The 19,913-nt window shown below is 32.3% G+C and overlaps 1 protein-coding gene across 3 annotated transcripts in view; it reads right to left on the bottom strand.

The window, feature by feature from the left end:
* Positions 1-19,913, bottom strand: part of LOC130895135 (transcription factor SOX-13) — a 227,393-nt gene that overhangs the window by 136,670 nt on the left and 70,810 nt on the right. For 2 of the 3 annotated variants that reach the window (XM_057802296.1, XM_057802297.1), the window contains one exon: positions 8,311-8,901. In XM_057802296.1, the coding sequence (XP_057658279.1) occupies positions 8,311-8,901 (591 nt within the window). Of the gene's footprint in view, positions 1-8,310; positions 8,902-11,421; positions 13,677-19,913 lie in introns of those variants that run through there. The other variant, XM_057802298.1, reaches the window with a different exon arrangement.

Raw genomic sequence — 19,913 nt, 5'->3', positions numbered from 1 at the left:
CAAGCGGAAAAGTGATTTTGTATTGACACCCTGTTATTCCGAAGAACGGCCATAATCGTTGGACACAAGCAAAACAATCCAATTTACGTCAAAGCTTGACTTCCAAGCGAAAAAGTGAGTTTTTGTTAACACCATATTATTTCGAAAAACGGCCACACTCGTTGAACAAAAGCACAGCAATGTAATTCACGCCAAAGCTTTACTTCCAAGCGGAAAAGTGATTTTGTATTGACACCCTGTTATTCTGAAGAACGGCCATAATCGTTGGACACAAGCAAAACAATCCAATTTACGTCAAAACTTGACTTCCAAGCGAAAAAGTGAGTTTTTGTTAACACCATATTATTCCGAAGAACGGCCACACTCGTTGAACAAAAGCACAGCAATGTAATTTACGCCAAAGCTTTACTTCCAAGCGGAAAAGTGATTTTGTATTGACACCCTGTTATTCCGAAGAACGGCCATAATCGTTGGACACAAGCAAAACAATCCAATTTACGTCAAAGCTTGACTTCCAAGCGAAAAAGTGAGTTTTTGTTAACACCATATTATTTCGAAAAACGGCCACACTCGTTGAACAAAAGCACAGCAATGTAATTCACGCCAAAGCTTTACTTCCAAGCGGAAAAGTGATTTTGTATTGACACCCTGTTATTCCGAAGAACGGCCATAATCGTTGGACACAAGCAAAACAATGCAATTTACGTCAAAGCCTGACTTACAATCGAAAAAGTTAATTTGTATGTTTGGTGGAATTTTAAAGGAATTCTTTATTGTGATCTCCAGCCAACCAGTTAAGAATACGTCAGTTAGTATGGGAAAATATACCATAAACTATATATTTTTTTTGTTCGTTGCAATTTTTGTTAAAACATTTAAATAATGTGTTTTTGTAGTTATTTTCAGTTTCTAAATTTAGGCAGATTTGTAATCCACAGAAGGGGTGCGCTGCAACTCGTTATGATTTATAATCCGTTTAGATAAGGATGCGCCAACTCGGGACGAGGATATCGCCTGGAATTTAGTACCTAACCCATATAACATAATAATGCACACTTGCAATTGGTTAAAATTCTACCACAAATATTGCCACCACTCTTAGGTTAGGTTGCCATCAAGAGTTGTCTAATATTCATGACAACCACGATCACAAGCTAGCACATTGTAACAGTTTTTTTGCGGGTATTAAACGCACGAGTTGACGCAAACTCTATAGAAGGCATCTATCAGTTTATCACTTTTGTGAGTGGTTATCTGATTGGTGAGTGACCTCTCAGACTGACCAATGTATTTGTGATCACAATTTAAACAAGGTATTTCTATGTTAGTTAATTCATTGATAAAGTATAAATATATATTAGTACAGAATACGCTTTGCTAAACGTTTAATACTGTTTAAACTGTTATTAGGATGCAATACGTTTTAATCTGTATTAATATCATTAAAATATTCAGTTTTTTGCAACGATTTAAATTCACGTCTCTGGTAAATTAAATTTCTTTGATCTCCACCTTTAATGCTAATATGTATGCTTCAATATAATAATTTCACCGGTGTTTTATACTATTTTCAACATGTAAATTTTTTCGATCTACATAAAATTATTGGATCTACTTTGAAAACTTAACGCATGAAGCGTCTACTTTTTCCGTTAAGTTATCGAGTCATGAGAAGTAGTTTTTGATTAACTATTTTAAATAAATGGTTGTGTTTTGACTTATAACCACTTTTTTTAACAAAAATCCATTCTTTTGTACAACATGAGGGCGAAGGGAATTGACACTGGTCAGAACTTAGACTGAGAAGAAAGAACACAATCAAATTTTGAGACAATCTCTCTAAATATATATGAAGAATTCGGGAAATGTGGATACTCAGATCGCATTGTGGGTCCATGTATTCGCATTATTCCCGCTACTGCAATAAATTATTTCGGCCACTGATTGGAGCGTGCCACTCACTACCACTACGCGTTTTCTCTAGTGCCTAATAACGCAAATATAAATTTTATATGAGATTAATTTAATTGCAATAAGTAACTAACTTTCTATCTTTTATGACAAGTATTCAATATCATCATTGTCGGTTTATATTTCAGCTTTAACTTTTTATTTTGTGCAACATTTAGCAAACCGTATCTCTTCATTCCTCCATACTATTTAGATGAAACTGTGCCTACTGATTATCTTAATCTTTGGGCTTCTTCAACTTCAGTTATTAATTATTAATAGTCACCATCGAGAAGAAGTGTAGATCTATCATTAGACCCCTACAGTGTTTATTTGAACCAACCTAAAAAATGTCTCGCGCATCTTCCTTGAATTATGCAAATCGCACCGGTTAAAATAGGTTATGATGCAATGACCTTTGTATATGTTCGACTTTTGTTGCCAAATTGTATCATGAGATTTGTTAATTGGCCCAAAATGCATTGTGAGTACTCTGCTCAATGGCCGAAATAATGCGGATGAATTTTTCCAAATTTCAATCTGAGTTTACAACGCGTTGTGAGATGTTTGAGATAAACTAATAAAAATAAATATTTATAATTGGATGTGGCTTTATTGTTTTTCAAATCATCCTTTATTAAAATCAATATATTTTGGATGCATTTGAACCAACTGTACAAGCATTTTTTCCATTCCGATTGAGTGTGATTTAAAAGCATCAACCGCTTCTTCAGGTGTAGAAAAACGTTGACCTCGCAATTTATTTTTGTGCCAAACAAAGAATGTACCGCGGATAATCCATCAATTCGATATTTTGACTGTTCAAAACCGCTTTTATTTAAACTGATGGGTGTGAGTTCGCGTTTTTTCCAAAACAAATGCTGGTGTAGGTACAGTTCAGAATTGAACGTTCTAAGCTATAATTGAACGATTGGTACATGTGCAGTTATTGCGGAAAAGTAAGCGACCATTTGCTTGGAAGTGCTTCATGCGCGAACGATTTTGTTAGATATAGCTCATCTTAAAAGATCGAAACTTTTCGATTGTTTTTTATTTTCCGGTTCATATGAGTAGATCCATGATTTGTCGCTTTATAGGTGTCTGTTGAAGACACGCAATTGAAAGTTTTCAGCATTTCTTTGCACCACTAGATACGAACATTCTTTGAGCGAAACAATCTAACGCGAACAAATCTTTTTGACATCAAAATGTTCAAGAAATATTGAATGTTTGCGAGTGGAGCTCAAGCCCAAGTATTCCTCAATCTCACGGTGTCACATGACGATATTTCAATATCAGTTTACTCACAAAATCGATGTTATATGGGGATTTTGGTCGACCTTCACGACATTCATCCTTTAGCGACCACAGTGGTTCGAGATGGTGCTTCATCACCAAATATCGAAGCGAGTTGATCAGCGCACTACTGTTCAATCGCCGTCATAGAAAATTATCACAATTTAATTCCATTTTTGACCAAGATAAATTTTCAAGTATCCGTAAACAACTCGTGTGATAACTCGTTCTGATTACGTTCACTATTAAAAATGTCAAACTTTATATAATATCACATTTGACATATTCACATCAGTGTTGCCATATCTGAAAACATGAGTAGCCCTCGTATACAATAATAATTGAAAAAACAATTGTAAGTAGGATGAGATCTTCTACGCAGAGCTTTAGTTAAGTAATGCACAAAATTTATAGACCGTACAACGATCATTTTTGAGATCATTTTTGAGACTCGCTTACGGTTGAGTACATAAGAAACGTTTTAAATGAAATTTTGTCGCAAATTTTATGCTATACCATTGTGAAACTAGATGTTCATATCATTTGAGTAGCTTAAACCAAGATAATCGTAAAAAACTGACCTTGAATAATTTATAATACAGACACGAGATTTTATAGGATTTTCGCGACAAGTTTTTCAACATTAATGTTAAAGCTTAGACGCAAATTCATCTTAAGATGTATCATTCCTTTTTTTTTTGTGCTAAAATGACAATTTATTATATCCACCTCTTTTAGCTACGCAAATCTCTTCAAATAAAAATCATATCTTGTACAGTTCCACAGAATTGATCAAAGCATAGATGCTTATAATATAATTTCTTGAAAGGATCATTTTTGATTTTGATAATATCCCGAATTATCTAAGTAACAAACAATTGGCCGAAACCAATACACGTGTTAAAAAACATTTACAATGTCATTAAGAAAATATTATAATATTAGTTGTCGTCGCCTTGACCTTTCGTAGATATTGTGGTTGATGATAAGCCATATAACCTATTTTATTTTCCGTTTTATAATATTCTATAATTTAATCGACACATTCATTAACGTTGCATACTCTAATTAACAATAACAATAAATTATATTATCGTAATTGTACTATCAAGTTGGAAATTGAATGGTTACGTAATTTCTTTAGACACAATAAAACGCCATGTTGTCTATCACAGATTATTTCAGGCAAATATTCTCATTGGAATATAGTATTAATTAAGTACTGAAAATTAGAGCAAAGGAAAGTAACCTTATGGAACGAAAATCTGGAAAAACATTCTTCCTTCTGCTTTGTTTATATTTGGAAGCTATCAAAAAAGCATTAAATATAAAAGAAAATCCAACGAAGGGCTAACATCTTACTTGAACTGGAATCAAACGATTTACTAACTCCTAGAGCGACTAATTGACGCCAAAAAGAAGTTTGAGAACAGATACCCAGTCTTGACACAAAAATGAGACATAATATAGAGAAAAAATTGCTCTAATAAGGTACAAAAATCTCGTAGGGACAAATTGAAGCCGCAATCCAAATATCCCAAGGTATACGACCAGAGGGATTTATCGTCGCGTGCTATAGAGCCAAAAAGGTACCAGAGAAATGAGGAATATAGTGAGATAAAATCATTACTACAGAAAAAAAGAATACCATTGAATAGTATGAAGACGGGTCCAAATTTAAAAGTTTTGGAAAGATCCTAAGCACATTCGAATTTACATCATTAAGAGGTACGCTCACTTCATAGCAATAAGAAATAAATAAAGAGGAAGATAATTATCATATCAAATAAATAGTACATGCTGAAGAAGAAGATAAAAGGGTTAAGTTCGTCAGCTCCGTTAACTAGAACTTAGGATTGTTCCAGAGCACTTTCGGTGACTCTACAAAACGTGCTGTATGAATAGTATATACATGACATGGAACTTGATTTTCAATTTCAGGATATAACGCCTTCCTTTCGTTTTCTTGTCCATGGTCCATGAACATCAATAAATAACCCAGGTTTTAATCGTCGAGATAATTTGTTTTTCCTCCAAATTGTCTTCTTATATTTAACTGTTATTTTTGAAGAACGTTCCTCAAGTTTATTGTGTATTAGTATGTTTGTATCAGTGATCGATTTTTATCCATAGTTTTCTGAAATTTTGCGATATAATCGCCGATTAGGTACTACTGGTAGTAGTGTTGATTGCGTAGATATCCGTCACAGGAAAATCAGCCGTATAGATGTTGTATATCATAAGGAAGATGAGAACTCTAAGTGGTACTCCTCCGTCCAACTGTTCTAGTTCGTATCTGGTCCTATGGAACCAGATATGGAATATTCTGTTCACCGGATAATTGTTCAGTAACTTCGAGAGGTTCCTGGAAAATCAGGAATCTCTCAAGTGCTTTTATAAAACCTTCGACCTTTATAAAACAAATCCTTCGACGTACATTAAGTTTTCATTGGAAGTAAATATTAAAAGAAATTGGATTGGATGCAATTATTCTTTCATCGAGGTATTACAATTATGTAAATTTATTATTACGATCAATAAATTATATTTTTTATAATCAATTAGTTGTGTATATATTATTTTATCTGTAGAAACAATTTGTATGAATTGAATGTATAGTATAAAATTTTCTTGTATTATACTTGTTTAACAGATTCTACCAATAAAGGCGGAACGCCTACGAAGCCACAACAAATGTCACAACTCCCAACGCTTTACTACTTTGTAACAATGTAACAGCAACAGTGCCGTACATTGCTTGGGAAAACATTGTTTTGCACGTTCATTATTCAATTGAAAAATGAAATTTATTTCGGCACTTTCAATATAGAGTCCACTCCATCAATAAATTTATGTTTTACGGAAAGTACAAACCATAGTTTCGTAATTTATTTATATTTGAATCCGGACATAAATATCTTCCGTTAAAAGTATCTGATGGGTCAGAAAACAATGTTAGTATTATAACCTCCCACAAAGAGACAGAAAATCATTCTAATATACATTTTAAGGTACCCATCAAGATCATCAAGAGAAACACATACTACCAGAGAGTTCAATTCTCTACAGTCATTTCATGTACGGTTTCTCTACTTATTGAACGGTATTTTCGAGATATTTTTAACGAGAATACTTGATAATCAATTATTTACTTTTATTTTGTCTTGACAGAGACATCTATTGGTTTGTTAGAAGTTCATGTTGCTTCTGCGCAATGCAATAAGATTGTTTGTACATTTAAGTCGTTCCATTATTGAGGTTCCACAAATATTGTTCTAAAGATGAACCAGGATTGCATTTTGGAAGATGGAAATGAAAATCACCACTAAAGAAAAAACACATCATTTGTAGGTATAAAATAAAAATTCTTCATATCAACAGCTTGCCTGAGCTATTATTTGTAGATTTCACTCTTTCAACTTTCGATTCTTCTAGAACAACCGCCGCTGTATAGTTTACGTGACTAATTAATTATTTCTATCAGGTACAGACAAAATTTAGTCAAAAACAGTTTAAAATGCCGTACAAATTTTGTTTGTAGACGACGTAATACTATTAACAAAAAATTAAGTAGCTCAAATGCGTAACAAAGTTCCAGTGGAAAACTTTCTAATAAGTATATTTGTATTTGCCAGCTGGCAAATACGAATTTTCAGAAAAGAAATTCAGTGCATTACTTCTTGACGGGCACTTAACATATATAAATTCATGCAAAAGAATTCAGAGGGTGATTGATCGTATGAAATTAAGATGGATCTTTCCTAGAACAAAATCTCCTCAGCCCGCCCCTTTTCGAGATATGACCCTTAATAGGTGATGTCTTGAATTGAGTTACAATTTTTTTTATAAAATTTCAGTGAAGCTAGAAACTTGAAATTCTGTAAGGTAGCCCTTACTTAATTTCAATATTAAATAAAATCATAACTTGAAATCCTTGTTTGAATCAAAGATATTTTTTATTTATCTATTAATTTTCTCCATTTTATGATTTTTTTTTATTAAATTGAGTGAAAAACAGTAAATATGTGAAATTTAATACATAATAAATGCTAGAAATAACCACCTCTAGCCAAAATACATGAAATACCGTACATGTTCAAATATTTGAGGTGTATTTCCTATTGTTAATTTTACCCTCGTATAATATAACAGGAATATTGAAAAAACACCCATGGTTAGTTCTTCACAAGTGTACAAAAATTACAGAATTTCAAGTTTCTAGCATTACTAAAATTTAGGAAACAAAAAAATTTTGTTATAGGAAAGACCCATCATAGTTTCATATGAGCAATCACCTCCTGAATGTTGTCGCATGAATTTAGAAGCACCCTGTATGCGGAAAATATCTATCACTGCAGATTCTTTGTACAGAGAAGCTAAATTATTTTATCTAGCGGTTTTCAATACCAAACAAATCAGAAATTGTTTGCACTTTTCTCAAATCTTCTACCTTTTCAAGCAAACTTTTGTATTAAATTGACACCTTTGCACACGTTTGTGTGTAAGTACCGAAGTACTGAACTAGTTTCACTAATATAATTTGTTATATTTATGTATGTATACAGACCTCGTGCGCTTCCGTAGTGGGATTGTGGAAAAATCGAATAACAAAGTGTACTAACTCTAATATACTTTCTAGTTTCCGAATACTTTTGAGTTTATCGGCTCGGAATTGATTAGTTAAGATTTTTAGATTTGGTTTCTTTTGAAACATACTAAATTGATCGAATTTAAAAATTAATATTCTCAAACGTCAATCGTCAATTTGAATATTGATTTTTAAAATCGATGAATTTAATGTTTCTGAAAATTTAAAATCCTCAACTTATTAATTCCCAGAAGATAAATACATGAGTTAGTACACTTTGGTGTTGGGTTTTGCCACAATTTTACTACAAAAACGCTCATAATTTAGTTAGCAAAGTCTTCGTTCTAATTCATGTACAGCCCTCCATATCACCTAAATATTTGTATAGTAGTATCGAATTAATTATTATTATGGGTGAAACTGTTTTTGATTCTGACTTGTTTAGTTTTAATTATACTTAACAATTAAATACTTACGAATTATTAACAGAATTCGGCGTCGAGCTGGGAGTTGGCCGCTTTTCTTCTCTAATAGTGCTATGATTAATTTTCGACGTCAGCCTCTTCAGAACATCGTCCATAGTTCGTTTCAACGGATGCGAGGAACTATTATTATTAACTAAACTATTGTTATTATTGTTATTATTATAACTGTTTGTTTTAAATTCGGCACTAGGACTACTACACTCCGAAGAATTCCGTCGTCTTTCGTGGTCCGTATGCAACGATAATGCTTGGATGCTACTAGAAACGAATATATGAGGCTCCCCTATTCTTGGAGTTTTGTTAGGAGGAGTTCTGTCTTCTTCCATATCTTCACCTTCGCTAGGTGATACGCTACCTGGTGAAGATGATTCCGATAATTTGTAAAAAGCGTTGGAATTGTGCACCATGGTATTGTTGTCTTCTTCGCAAATATCGCTTAGATTGTTGCTGCTCGTTTCGTCGAGATCGGTCAAGCCTCCTCCTTCACTACCGCTTCCTGTGTGTCCTGGTGTCGTAAGATCTGTTGAGTTTGTGCCTTCGTGTAATTTTGTTGGAGGAGATTTTCGCTTTGAAGACATGTTTCTGTAACAAAGAAAATAAAATCATAATCTATTATATTTATTAACTTAACATTAGTTAATATTGGCCGAAAGTATGAAAGTACCATATACAACATTTACCAGCTTGTTACCCATTATAATATGAAGTTTATTTTTCAGAAATAACAGTTAATTGGAACGCGAGGAAATTTATTTTGAAGTGGGATATTAAAATGTAAACAGGTTTTGGTAAATTATAAAATGTTTTATATGTAATTTAGCGACATATGGTATTGTAAATTGTTTACCGTTAGTACTAACATCAAATATATAATTTATAAAAAAAATTAGTGAACATTTAGATACGTTACAGAAATATAAAAGAATTATATGATACAATTTGATACTCTGGTTTACTACTGACGAAAAAAAATATATGTATCACAATCAAAAGCTCTCATTTATAAATGAGGGTTAGTTAAAAATGATTGAAAGTTGTGTCTTGAAATAATTTTTTGTATTAAATCCAAATCATATCGTGAAGAATTGGGACTATAATTCTTTTATCTCAAGCAGAAAATTTATATGAATTGAAAACACTATAGAATGTTGAAAAAATTAGAAAAACTCATTTCTTGGAATATATAATAACAAAAAGAAGAACAATGCACAGATATGGTTCTTCAAAAGGGGTACAATCGATAATTTGGGCGTAGACTTTCATGCCGATTTCTTGAGTTAACAACACAGAGGGAACGAAAGTGAGATCTAACCAAAATACCCCTCCTTAGATAAAAGTATCAACGTAAACACCTTTTTCATCTTAAATCGATAGATCTCGCAATTATTTTGATACAAAAAACAACCACACTCTAAATAAGAGTACCATCTATATCCCACAACTCTATATTTTGCTAATCTTATTGATGTTTTTTTGGTAAAAGCATTGTTTTTGAGCAAAATGATCATAAAACACAATTTAAATTTAGTACATTACTTAATACGAGGACCACTTTGATATGACTAGCTTCCAGCTTCAAAGTTATAGAATCTTCAGTGCATTGAAGTATGTAGTGGTTACTTTGAGGATAACTGAAATCATTTTCCTAACAAGACTTGTTTTATTGAATGTAAACTAAATATAAACCATCACCTATGTAGTTGAGGATTCCACATGCTATATTGGCATTACATCGCTTGTGAATGATAGCAGCCTTTTCGTGTTCTGTGGATTCCACTCCTCTCTATCCTCCACGACTTTTTCTCCAGTTCCTCACCCCCTTACGCTGCAATATCCTGCATTACTTGTCGCTCCCAGAGTGCTTTGGGTCGATCTATGGCTGGCTTCCACTCTATTATCATTCGAATCTCTTCTATGTATGTATATATCCAAACCATTTAAGCCTTTGGTTATTTATAACCGTTACCATATTTTCATCTTTCTTGATCTTGTAGTTCATTAATCTTCTTAGGTATCCTCCATTGATCTTGACAGATCCCAATATCTTCCTTAGGATCTTTCTCTTCATTATTCGAATATCATACTTGTCCTTTCTCGACAAGCACGCAGTTTCAGCTCCATATGTAATGTTTGGTATAATTCCCGAATGTTTTTAACTTTGTGTTTGTGCTCAAATCTTCACTCCTTAGAAACGTCACATATCTCCTTGTCACAGTCAAGCACTTGAAATATTTCACTCTTTGGAATTTATATCCTCCCAGAATGATCTAATTTTTTTCATCTGTCCTTCTCCTAGTCGCCAGCATGTACTTTGTTTTTTGAACATTCACCTTCAACCCTATTTAACCGGCTTTTTCCAGCAATAGCATTATAAATTTTTCATAGCTTTTCTTATCCCTTGCCATAAGCGCCAGCTCATCAGCTCATCCTACTATCTGCGTACTGGTTTGAGATGAAGTCTCTCCCACATCTCATCTATTACTCCATTTATTGCTGAACAGAGTCGTTGAGAGAATAAGTTGTGAGAATATCCCCTTTTCGCATTGCCTGCTCTATTCTTTCCCAGTTGATCAAAAGCTTTTTTAAAATCCATAAACCTCACATGCGGGTCCATTCCATGTTCATAGAACTTCTCTATTCTTTGTGACATCATATGCACTGCGTCTATTGTTGATTTGCCGGCCCTGAAACCCTGCTGATAGTTTCCGAGTTTCTCTTAAATATATTCGACTAGTTTATCTTTTTTTAGTTATGTTTAGGAGTGTTATTGATCTATAACTGTCGCACAGTTTTGGCTGTCCCGTTTTCAGGAAAGGAATGATATGTAGACGCATTGATTTTTTCCTATATTTCCGTGGTGATGTAGATTTTTGTTATTAAACTTTCTCTTCCATTCTGTCTTAGCTGGCCAACTACAATATAACGAATCATGTAGATGATTCATTACAATGATAGATGTAGCAATTAGTTATCATATAAGAAAACGACTTCAATTTTTTTTTAAGAAATTTTGCAAGAAGTTATATTTTCAACATAAACGGTAATTTATGTGGATTTATTTGAGTAACGGTCGATGTACTAAAATCTATAACGACTACTTACTTATTGAAAGTGCCAGAAAGAGTGTTTATGGATATAAGTTATTTCAAAAGTAAACATATATCAACTAATCATAGTCATTTTGAATCACTTATAGATCCTAGCGTTTTCCTCATTTGAATCAAACCGACAATCTTGATTGAAAATTCACTGTGAGACCACCGACACCACAAACATCAGCAACTATTTCGCATCATCTCGACAAACCATTTACTATTTCTACGATTTTCCATTTCCTGTTAATAAATATGCAGATGCAAATAGAATTAACGAAACTGTCCCAAGAGCAATCACATTTCTCGAATTTCAATACGAACTGATAATCAAAATCTAGAGATCAAGAGTGCAGGCTCGTTTCAGTGTTACATATATTACGAATAGTAGGCTGAGGATGTGCTTTATCCAGTGGCGTCAGTTGAGAAATATGTTCTGTACACTACATTGATTACTAAGTACCTTTTTTATCATGTTTTCTAGGTATAATTTGTAATAGATAATAAGTTTAACGTTTCATTCTTGCATCAAAATAGTGAATTCAGCTACTGGTGATTGTGGAAATTGTTTACGAAGCGTTTTATCGATATTTAGGAATAAATTTGGAAAGGATATTGATGTGGTCGTACAAGTCATTAAATAATTATCTCTAGATATACAAATATCATTTTAGAATATGGCATGACATAGTTATTTACACGATATAAAAAGTATAAAAGTCAAAATCTATCTTTTTAAAAAGATATAACATGATAAGCATGACACTAGAAATAACGCCAATTAAATCCAATCATCGAAAGATTGAATTCCAAATGCGTAGTTGTCATTAAAAACAGACAGATGAATAGAGCACTAATTAGAGCAAATGGTAGAGAATTAATACATTTCGATGCAAGCTACATCGAAGCGGATCTCTTTGAGACATCTTTCTGTTCGTTTTCTCAGTCATAGGAGTTGTGACCTCTTTGAAATCACTTTATTCCTTTTTACATTGTCTCTTTCCATATTTCTCGATACTCTGGTGTAAGTTCCTGTACTTCTCATATGTCTATTAGCCTGTCTATATTATCATCTCGTCTTCTAACTACGTGTACAAAATTTGCAACACATCTTTCATGCATAATGATGATATTTTCTTGGTTATAATCTTCCAGTATCAACTGATTAGGTCTCTTCGCAGTCCAGGGAATTTTGAAGAATCTCCTGTGGCATTATATTTCAAACGAATCAATATATTTGCGCTCCCTAGCTCTAATTGTCCATTATTCTGAGCTGTACGAGATGATTGGGAAGACCAAAGTTAAAGCAACCTTCTTTCAATTTCATCTATGCATCTACCCATGCAATCAGTACCTATATTGAAATATTTGATACTGATGTCCAGCTACATCATTTCACACTATTTTCTTCTGTTTGTTTATGTAGGAATTAATATAACTTAATATATATGAAGATACAATTAAAAACGATAACTCCAATTGTTTTATTAGTTTTAATCTTTGTATTTGTTCACTGACGTTAAGTAGTTTTACTGCAAGGTCGTTCGGGTGGTTGTTAAGTCTGTTTAAGTATCATTCACTTTTCTTCCTTGACATAATTCACTTGAGGATCTTCTCTGATTTCATTGCTGGGTATAAACCACGGCGCATCGGCGATTGTGCTTAAACCTTAAGACTGAAATCTTTCTCGAGGTGAGATTTAGCTGTTGTCCCCCATAACTGAATACCATAGGTCCATATTGGCGACTTTGTAAACTAGAAGTTCAATTTGCACCGAAATTTGGATTTACATCATATTAACTAATAGTGTTTGCTGTATTCAATTCTTAACTGTTTCCTTTTGATAAGGATAAGTGTTTTCCAGATGAGTCCTCTGTCTAGATGGATACCCAGGTACTTTACGGAGTTTGTTTGTAGTCATTCGCTTAACTTTACTGTAGCTGTAACTCTTCTACATTTTTTGAATGTTATTTGCAGAGATTTTGCTTCATCAATTTTGATTCCCCAGATTCTTGTCCAGTTTATTTTGTTAAGATGTTGTTGTAGATATACTGCTGCTTCGGTAGGGTTCATGTGGTTTGCCAATATTGCTTTGTCGTCAGCAAATGATGCAGTATTTATATTTCTTGTCGGAAGTAGTAAACAGTAAGTACAGATAGATCCTTTTTTTTTCAAATGAGAGTGTTTCCACTGGCAGCGACTACCGCATGCACTATTCAAGCGATTAAGCAAATTTGATTTTTTCTTGCGACTTTGTTTTTTGGTATTTTCATTGAATTGGTAGTGATATGATCGAAGACATTAGAATCAAAAACTATCATGGATATTTTTGAGCAAAAGTTATTATGTTGTGTGGTCCGACAATTCTTGAAATAACATATGAAGAAACTCTCTTTTGTCGTCTCTACTGCAAAATAACTGGTTTAAATGCACTATTTTTTCATTATGTAACATAAATAACTTAATTAATAGTCTTTAAAGAATATAAAATTCATCCAATGCTTAAAAGGAAACCGATTCCCTGGGTATTAGGAAAATAGCACGGCAATTCAATAAAACTTATGGCTTCTGTTAAAATTGTAAGTAAGATTATTTATATGCAAATGTGGTAGAATTGATCAGAAACATGATATTCAATATTTGATATTAAAGCTGCAAGAAACGATTTAATTAAAATTGGAGATTCTTACCAAAATATAAATGTTGTTATTAACCTATTGGTGATTGACCCGAATGAAGACACTGGAATAATTATGGAATAGACGTTATTTTCCAATTCTATGTATAAGATAAAAAAAATATCGCATTTAATTTATATTTAATATTTAATCGCGAATAGAATAGAAAGACATAACCTTCTATTTTATTGATATTACAAAGATTATTATAGGCTAGTAGTAAATAAAGACTATAGAGGATATAGTTAGGGAGAAATATCTCTTAAGGGAGAAAATTTGGAAAAGTGTCCAGCTTTATACGATAAATTACAGTAAGAAAATCTTTCCACTGCAGTAGATGGTATGGAAGTAGTAATTATAGATGAATTAAAAAACTTAATATGATTTTTGACTCAAGCGGTTCATTATTGCGTGGTACAAAATAATGTGATAAATTTATGATAAAAGAAATTTGATCTGATGTTTATGTAGCGCCATAGTCTTCCAGAGTCGAGACGTAATTAACGCCATTGATAATGTACAATGTTGTTACGGTAAATTGAAGGTTAAAGATGCAATATTTGTTACTTCAGTAAAATATTTATCATACTTGAAGACGATTTCTTTGCCATTCAATTGCTTCATTTAAATTTCAACCTGTTTATAGGAAGGGACACAAAATGTTACACTGAATATAATTTTATTATTTCAATTAATGTTAGAACAGTTTCCGAATAAAATTGGTGAGAATAGGAAATTTTAAAGACTATTCGAAAAGGAAAACGTTGATGGAAGAAAATTTTCAAATTAAATATCTACGAATATAAAAATTTTTAATTTAAATGCCACTCTTTCATCTGAACGTCTATGTTCGTCTAAGAACAATCAAGGATCATTGAGGTCAAGCAGTCATTATCATTTTACAACATAATGGTTTTCGTATCATAATCACGGTTTGTGAATAAAATAATAGAAGAATTCATGTGAGCCGGGCATGAATATTTTTTCGTTCATATTATTTTGATTTTTATTATCGTATCTCTAAAAGAAGCTGTACAAAAACCATACAATATTATGGGCATTGTAGTTCATGATTGTTATATTATCATGTATAATGATGATAATACTAGAAAATTTAACATTCAATGACTCAAAATATTTCGAATGAATTTTGGACGTAATTATTGTAAATCAGATACATTACTGTTCTGTTGAAAGGATTGAAGGTGGGCCTCCCAATCTAATAAAGTTATAACTTCAAAAATCACTGGAAAATTTTAATTTACATATTAATTGTAAAACTATCGTCAGTACTGACCACTGTCAACATAACGATGACTATAGTACACGTCCCTATATCTATTCTGCTGATTCAGTTATATATACAAATTATTAAGTACTTCGACATCACTTAATCGAATCTTCAGTTATAAGGTTTTGTTATTTATATTAGTATCGCGTGGTTTAATTGACTAAAATTACACGTTTTTGATTAGTCATTGCTTACAAGTAATCTTACTGATTTTCCAAACACCTTCTGATTCAACAACTGTGTCTAGTATTTTCTGTTAAAAAATAATTTTGGTGTATGAATAAATTGTAGGAGATTCATTGTCAAACGAATAATTAAGAGTAAGTTCTGTATAACTATTATCTAGCACTTTCCAAAGCCCTAGTTGAAGCCTTTGCTTGAAATTACCTCTCAAAATAGTAATCTTTGTTTTTTAAACTTTTTTGTTTATCGAGATATCGTTAGTTGATGCTTCATATTTAATAGATTTATGACTTTTGTCTAAGATCTGATCTAAACTTGGATAATGGACAGTTAGTGAGATGTCGGAAGTGTGGAAGATGTATTTCCACTAAACTCGTGTTTTCATACATCATCCTCTTCTAGAGGAAAGATATTTAATTGGGGCATTTGATGTTTTGTACGATAAATTAAGAAAGGATGATAACTGTATAAGTGTATAAACGTCGTACTTTAACTTAAATGTTAAATCTATTTTAAAATGATCAATAATAACAAAACGTGCTTTATTTACTCTGGACGTACTGTGACTAAAAAGATTAGAAAGCAGAAAGCCATCAATTTTCTCGGACCCGATCAAGTGTGATCTCGAATGTCGGACGCTGTGTGGACAAACAGCGATTTAAAGATCATAGTAGCAACGGATCTCGGAATCCGGAAACCGCCTTAGATGCACCTTTTGAATAGAAGGCTGGATCTTTGGTAGATCCTGCATTGAAAGTTCTAGATGCCAATGTATATTTGATCGATTGTTACTACTCTGAAGTCTACTACATCATAGCTTATAAGTCTCGAAACTCGGTTAATCAAACATAGATTGTTGTCACAAACGCACAAGATCATAAGAAGACTTATTAGTTAGCTCGGATCAAACCCTTATTAAGAACTTTAATAGAATGTGAAGAAACCGGGCCTTAGTCGGTAAATTTATTTAATCCTCACTTGAAAGTCCTTCTGTCTCAAGTTATTAACTGGAATATTTAACCTAACAACATCTTGTTAGTGATATATTTTTTAATGGTCTGAAAAAGATATTGTGCTTAAATTTTGCAATTTACCTCATGTCTCTAGTAATCATAATAGCGCTGATATAACTTTTTAAAAGTAGAATATTTTTCCTCCGCCCTCATTTTTTATTGCAATGCGCCAATCGCTTACTTACGTCACCAGCGCCGATCGAGTTTTGCCCGACTAGCTACAGCAGCATCCACACCACGTTGTTTTGTTTTACCAACCTATCGCGTCGTGTTGTATTAGTCCTTCTAGCATCGTTTTTTATATATATTAGCATGAGATAACTTGAAAAAAACATAGAAATTTCGTTGATTTAATATTTGCACCACCGTATATTAATGAATATCCAACTAGAACTAGCATGTCATATGTATTTTATAAAAAAAATTTTGACACGAAATATAAGTAAATAGATGGTTTTAAAAGGATATTAGAGAGAATACGATCCAGCTTAATGATAAAATTAAATTTGAAAGATATATGAGACTATCTCTATAATATAGGTTGAGACATCGTTAAGCTGAGAGGGATCAATTATTTTAAATGTCATCCAACTTTATTTGCATTCAGTTATTCCATTTCCAAGTTATTATGGCTATGATTCCATCCAATAAATTATCATTTAAAAATAATTACGAGAGGGAGAGAAATACTCTATTGTTTATAATTTGTAGATAAAAGCACTAATAACTAAATCAAGACACAAATAAAATAAAATCTAAATATAAACACAAGAAAACTGGATTTGTATCTCCCTCATTCTTGCACTATGAAAAATATTTCTCAACATCGTATGACGTTGGATGAATTTATGATAAATTTCGTATATATTTACTAAACCCTGAAGATTATTTATAATCGTATATAACAATATACTATATTTTTTGGCGCCGGAAGATAGAAAAACCATCGTACGGCGGTATTAAAAAATATTTATTTAGGTATCAATGTGGGTGGTCGATTGAAATATGATTAATGACAAATCTATAATTAATGTCAATTTCAAACGCCTATAAGGATTTTTAAAACAAAGTGTTTTGAAATGTGTGTTAATATATCATCATTGGATCCCAACAGAACTATCCATTTTTATTACTCAGTGGAGAGAGCTAGGTTATTCAGCACACATAGTAGAGAAGTTTTTGAAATAACCTGCAAGCACACATATTTTTTTGTTACGTAAGAAATTGAATTATTTTACATTAAGACCTCCCACTAGCGAGGCTATTCTAGCACAGTTAACGGACTCGCCTATTTTCGCACTAATTTTTGTGTTAATTTTGTAAACAGTTTTCTTATCTTATCCTTGGAATGTTTAGCTTTCCATTATCTTTTTCTGAACATACTGTATATTTTGTGGAAGTGTTAATATTAATATGAATATTCATATATCGATAACCTCAAAGTAAATTTAATTAATTTTTTCTTACTATTTGCTGATAAGTTTTTCTAATATCTTTGATTTTACACTTCAGTTGTAGAATGTAGGCAGATAGAGGACGTTTTAGAGAGATAGAGATCGATTCGTTGGAAAATTTTGTTGACCCTCTGCAGGGCTGGGGTTGTAGTGGTTGCTTCAGGTTGTCCTATTCCAGCCGAGAGGAGGAAAGCTATGACCATTGGCTAGAAGAGAACAAAAAGAGAGCTCTAGTACGTAAAAACGGTTCTTCTCGGTTTGGGGATGTTTTTGTGACATTTTTTTCTTTGTTTTTTGAAATACGAGGCGGGCGGGTATAGCTGCGACTGCATTTTTTCCTATTATCGGCCATTTGGCTGATGAATAGGTTCACCAGGTTACAGGGAAACACCGACGATGACGTTTTAGAAACGACACTCAGGTTTTATCGAATTCTTCGAATGGAGTGGGAGGTCGACAACAAATCAATTTCTTTAAAAACTTGTACGTTGAAATAAATAAATCAGAAGTGACTACTGAGCCACAATAAGTAAACTAAGGAATATTAAATTATTCCAAGTCGAATGGCATGTAATAAATCGTTCTATAAACTCTTTCTTCAATAAATCTTATACTCAACATTTAACTATTTTGGTTGGAAAAAGTCTATTTTGGATTAAGAATATGATCGAATGCAAATTTCTTATCGTATAGTTTCTCATAAGTTTCAGCATAAAGTATAATTATAGTAATGAAAAATGGAATCACAGAAGCCTGCTTAGCATTATTCTGAGGTGTATATTTGAAAATGTACCACACTCTATTTTGAAAATATAGAAATCCACGTCACATTTCCATATATTTTCAGAAGTTTAATTAGCCACCTTTTTGATAAGACTGAAATTTTGTAAAGACCATCTTTGTTCGACCTTAATACACCTAACAATCATTAACAATTATAAAAAAAATTTTCTCAGAAAAAAATATGATATAATGTGTTATATATCAAATGTTAATTTTAAAAACTAACTCACCCTTTCGTTCAGCAAAGAAAATGTTATACAGCGTGTTCATAAAGTAAATGGAACTTGTTAATACGATTCCCGTTAGGTTTACAAAAAAATGCAGCGTAATCCTAGATTTTTGGCTATATATGAGGTACATTGTGTACAAAATTGAATATTTTAATCTAAACGACTTTCAAGAACGCATATAACATAGTGATTTACGCTAATAGTGCATGTGCAAACTGTTTTTCAGCATTTTTTAAATAAATCTAATAAAAATGGAAATATTCGTTACGTTAATTTATGACAACACGGTATAATTACTAAATTTATAATCCGGCATGTAAAATCACATTACCAAAAAAAACTTGAGCGTCCCTTCGAAAACAAAATCTGGAGTTATTCAATTAGGTAACTCACAAGAATCAAATTGGTTGCTCTCGTCAAAGGGAAGTTAAACAGAAGCGAATCAATTCTGATTGGTATTTTAAAGTCTTATATTTGTGTTTATTGTAGGGAAAATGTCATTATCGAATTGTAAAGATGAAAATAATAAGTATAAAGGCGTAGCGAGAAAAAGAAAAGGCGACGTTTCTCTTCTTCGAACATCTCGAAATGAAAACAGAAATAATATAATGAAGTAAAATAAAAACAGTGGCTCACGTATAAATTTCGATTATAAGATTTATTCAATTGGAGTAAGTTAAGTGTTGATTGTTTCTCGTAATCATGTTTTGATTATATTGTCTTAGATCTTGTTCTTTTGAACCATTTCAAACCAGGAGCGAATCCAGGTCCGACTTTTGGTACTGAAATTTTCAGATATGTAAAAGGGACTAGTATTTTAGGAAATGGACACTTTTGCAAGTAATATTAAGAACTGTATTCATGTAATAA

Source organism: Diorhabda carinulata, chromosome 6 (assembly GCF_026250575.1).
Source record: "Diorhabda carinulata isolate Delta chromosome 6, icDioCari1.1, whole genome shotgun sequence".
NCBI classification, from domain to species: Eukaryota; Metazoa; Arthropoda; class Insecta; order Coleoptera; family Chrysomelidae; genus Diorhabda; species Diorhabda carinulata.
This window is presented reverse-complemented; position numbering and strand designations above follow the sequence as displayed.